The sequence below is a fragment of the Salpingoeca rosetta genome (assembly GCF_000188695.1).
Source record: "Salpingoeca rosetta unplaced genomic scaffold supercont1.41, whole genome shotgun sequence".
NCBI lineage: Eukaryota > Choanoflagellata > Craspedida > Salpingoecidae > Salpingoeca > Salpingoeca rosetta.
Window position 1 is genome coordinate 9,083 of NW_004754893.1, and position 4,094 is coordinate 13,176.

At 57.9% G+C, this 4,094-nt stretch overlaps 3 protein-coding genes across 3 annotated transcripts in view; 1 reads left to right on the forward strand and 2 right to left on the reverse strand.

The window, feature by feature from the left end:
* The window catches only part of PTSG_11137 (uncharacterized protein), a gene marked incomplete at both ends in the record, with an annotated part of 2,334 nt that extends 2,119 nt beyond the window's left edge, over window positions 1-215 (forward strand). Inside the window, one exon of the mRNA XM_004987728.1 lies at window positions 99-215. Within this exon, the coding sequence (XP_004987785.1) occupies window positions 99-215 (117 nt within the window). The remainder of the gene's footprint in view (window positions 1-98) is intronic.
* Window positions 216-390: 175 nt separating this feature from the next.
* Window positions 391-3,845, reverse strand: PTSG_13145 (uncharacterized protein). Its single transcript, XM_004987729.1, has 8 exons — window positions 3,715-3,845; window positions 3,134-3,541; window positions 2,894-2,943; window positions 2,422-2,721; window positions 2,187-2,294; window positions 1,299-1,958; window positions 765-1,092; window positions 391-551 (listed from the first exon to the last, which is right to left on the reverse strand). Exons 1-8 carry the CDS (start codon window positions 3,746-3,748, stop codon window positions 487-489), a joined length of 1,953 nt encoding a protein of 650 aa, XP_004987786.1. The 5' UTR covers window positions 3,749-3,845; the 3' UTR covers window positions 391-486.
* Window positions 3,846-3,973: 128 nt separating this feature from the next.
* PTSG_11140 (uncharacterized protein) overlaps window positions 3,974-4,094 on the reverse strand; it is a gene marked incomplete at its 3' end in the record, with an annotated part of 1,272 nt that continues 1,151 nt past the window's right edge. Inside the window, exon 5 of the mRNA XM_004987730.1 lies at window positions 3,974-4,015. Within this exon, the coding sequence (XP_004987787.1) occupies window positions 3,974-4,015 (42 nt within the window). The remainder of the gene's footprint in view (window positions 4,016-4,094) is intronic.

The window sequence follows — 4,094 nt, forward strand, 5'->3', positions numbered from 1 at the left end:
ACACACACACACACACACACACACACACACACACACATACACACACACACACACACACATACACACACACACACACACACACACAATTCCACCACCAGCACGACCGCCATGCATACGACCACCACGAATTCCGCCACGGCCGCCGCACGAACCATTACGAGCGCCGCAACAGCCGACTCAAGCCCCTCCTCGACCAGTTCCGCCACCTCGACTAACGTGCGTGTATGTGTGTGTATGTCTGTATCTGTCTCCCTCTGCGTGTGTCTGTTGGTGTCACAATACATCGGCAGCTGGTCTGCTGTTCTTCCCTTGGCGCTGATTGCTGGGGGTTCGTTTACATGGTGCAACACCACTTGATTGAAATCCAATATACACAATCCTTAAGAACACAGCCAATGGAAACCACACAGAGAGACACACAATACGCACACACACACACACACACACACACACATACATACACACATACACACGAGCACGTCCTGTTCACTCCTCGTCTGCGTCGTCGTCTTCGTCGTCGGTGTCTGGCGCCAGCAGCAGTGGGCCGTGGCCTGTTGTGCGGTGGAGGAGGGGAAGAGCGGCAGTGCGGACGGTGTGAGGGAAGGTGCATGAGAAGAAGCGTAGGAGTAGGAATTGTGGTGCAAACGCGCTCGCTTGTGAGCTTATGAACACACCACAATCAGCAACATCAACAAACACACAGAAGCAACAACACACACACACACACACGCACAAAAGCATTCACGGGCGCATGATTTGTTCACCTGCGAGCATGGAGCGGTATTTGTTTGCCTGCGGCTGCGACTCCTCATCATCGTCCATCTCCATCGATTGGCCCAATTCTCCGCTCTCCCGCGTGGCGTTGGTGTCGGTCGTGTCCTCCACGCCGGCCACAATGTCCTGGCTCACCTCCTCCTCCTTGCTCGCCGTCGTCACATCAACCACCATCGCATCCTCATCACCTCGCTGCTGCTGCTGCTGTTGTTGCTGTTGTTGCTGTTGTTGTGGGGTGTGTGGGGTGTGTGTGTCTGCGCCCGTGTCCATCGCCACCCGCCGCCGCGTTCGTCGCAGTCCCGCAGGCGACTCGCCAACCTGCACACACACACACACACACACACACACACATACACACACACACACACATACACACACACACACACACACACACACACACAACCATGTGCCGTGAGACAAGGCCACCGTCAGTAGATGGACGAAAGACGGCATATCACTCATCCCAGGCCAACCGCAAATCGCCAGCCCCAAGAAAATACACACACACACACACATCGACATACGGATGGCATGCTGAAGACGGGGCTGCACGGGTGGCTAAAGGCGGCTGGTGACGGCGCGTGCGCTGAGGAGGGCGGTGGTGGCGATGCAAGAAACGAGCCATCATGCAATGCCGCCGCTCGCGCAGACTGCAGCAGCGACGGCGTTGTTGCTGCTGCCGTTGCGCCAAGGCGGGTTGTTGGCGGCGTCTTGGGCGGGTACCGCTGCTGTTGTTGCTGTTGCTGTTGCTGTTGCTGTTGCTTTTGTTGCTGTTGCTGTTGTTGCTGTTGTTGAGTGTGTTCCTGATGCTGCTGAGGTTGCGCGTGCGTGTGTGCTGGTTCGCTGGCGGGCGTGACTGCGCGGGCAGCGGCCGGCGTCCCCGCTTGCGAAGCGCTGCGACTATGGTCACGATGATGGTGGTGGTGGGGATGGTGGTGGTGGTGGTGGGGGGGACGCGGTGTTGTGTGCATGGATGGCGCAGCACCGCCACGTGCAGGCGACGCTTGGTTCTCCTGCTGCTGCTGCTGCTGCTGCTGTGAGTGGTCGTGATGGTGGTGGTGGTGGTGGTGGTAGGGGCGGCGACGGCGGTGGTGGGAGTGGGTGTGCTGGTGCTGGGAGGCCGGCGTGCGCATTGGCGTCCGGATGGACGCCTGCGAGCTCATCTGTGTCGCGCGTGAGTCATCCTGCAGTGAACGAGACAACAATGGGGTGACGGAGTGAGGTATGGGAGAGGGGGGTCAGCGGAGCGAAAGCACGGGTGCATGCAAGCACAGAGAGAAAACGAAGGAAGGAAGGAAGGAAGGAAGGAAGGAAGGAAGGAGACAAATGCACACACACACACACACACACACACACACACACACACACACACACACACACACACACACACACACACACACACACATCTCTACCTCAATCTCTGGGGCAAGTGTGGCGAGGACGAAATCGAGCACAAACTCGCGGCCGTGCGCCTTGAAGATGAGCGGGTCGCCGGGGCCGTCAAAGTGCATCAGCATCAGCTGGTGGAGAAGGAAGGGGGTGAGAAGGGGTGAGAAGGGGATGAGCATCAATTCACTATACTTCGCAATGCGCACACACACACACACACACTCACACACGTGCATACGCACACACATGTGCACACACCTCGCCGGCCTTCTCTGCAAAGGCGAGGAAGGCCTTGAGCTCCTTGAGGCAGAAGGTGATGGTGCACGGCTGCTTGATGTTGGCGGCCGCAAACTCTGCATAGTCGATGGTGAGCTCTGTTCGCAGCAGCTCGTTGTGGCCGGAGAGCGTGGGCTCTGTGGCGTTGCTCACGCTCATGGTGTGGCTGGACACATCGATGGAAATCTCCTCCAGGCCCGGCTGGAAGTTGAGCAAGCACTCCGACAGCACGTGCGCGGGGCCCTGCAGCACATTCTTGCACTGGTCCACCCGATACAGTGCCTGGCAGCACAACGCAGCAAAACAAGCAGGACAAAACAAGGAGGGGAGCGGGCACGAAGTCAACAACAACACCACCAACAAAAACACCACCACGCAGCAGCAGCAGCAGCAGCAGCAGCCGCCGCAGCAGAAAACAGGCAGACACATGGCGCGTGTGCACGGTGTGGCGTACGTTGAGCGGATCACAGTCGTCCATATTGAGCTGGTACGTCTTGCAGATGCCTGTTGAAACAGACCAGAACCGCGGGAGCTTGTCAGTCAACACGACAGCCCAAACTGCACTCAGCGACCACTCCCAAGACTGGCAAAAGCCCTACTTGACACCAGCCCCCAGCACCAACGCTAGCACCAACGCCAACGCCAACGTAAGCACCTACGCCAGTGTTGACATCACACAGGTCAGGGCACGCACCGTGGTGGCACTTGAGCTTGAAGACGATGGCCTCTCGCACTGGGTCCAGCGTGATGACGCAGTTGTCCACGTTCTTGTGCAGCGCGTTGAGGGATTTGAAGGCGCCAAGGCACGACTTGTTCAAGACCTTGCAGCGAATCACGGCAACGCTGTCGTCTTGCGTGTCCTGCGATGCGTTGTCGCCAGCGTTGCTGTTGCTGGTTCCCGCGCCACCTTGCTGCTGTTGCTCCACGCCACACAGCGCTGGATCTGGAGGCGTGAAGCTGGAGAAGAACGTGCGGGAGAAGACGACGCACGCAAACGCCGACCGTGACTGATTCACGCTGCGCAAGTCAAGCTGGCTCGGCGTGCCCTCCAGGTACAAGTCCTCCCCGACCTTGGACAGGCACTGGATCGCCCGCGCGAACACTGCACCACATCAAGAGTGTGCACACAAGCACAACAGTCAGTGGATGCGTGTGACTGTGTGTGGATATGCGACTCTGTGTGTGTGTGTGTGTGTGTGTGTGTGTGTGTGTGTGGGTGGGTGGGTGCGTGTGGATGCACCAAGCACTGCCACCACAGTCCCCACGCGGGCTCACCTTGCAGCTTATCGGCAGACAGCTTCACCTGCATCGTCGTTGTCTTCTTCTTTGGTGCGTTTGCTGCTGCTGCTGTATTGGGTGTTTGTGTCTTTCCCGCGCAAAAAACAGAACTGAGGCTTCGCTTAAACACGTTTTACCAGAAAACTGCCGACCACGACAGGCGACAAACAAAAATGTTCATGGTTATGTTGGGAAGAGAAAGGGGGCTTTGCTTGAGACAAATACATGCATCTGCACTGCACGCGGCCGAGCTTGCTCATCTGCGTGCCTTGTGCTTCTTGGCGTGCTCGAGGAAGTTCTGGTGGTTGTGCGGTGCATGGATGTAGTGAGGCGAAGGTGTGTGTGTGTGTGTGTGTGTGTGTGGAGGGGGGGGGGGG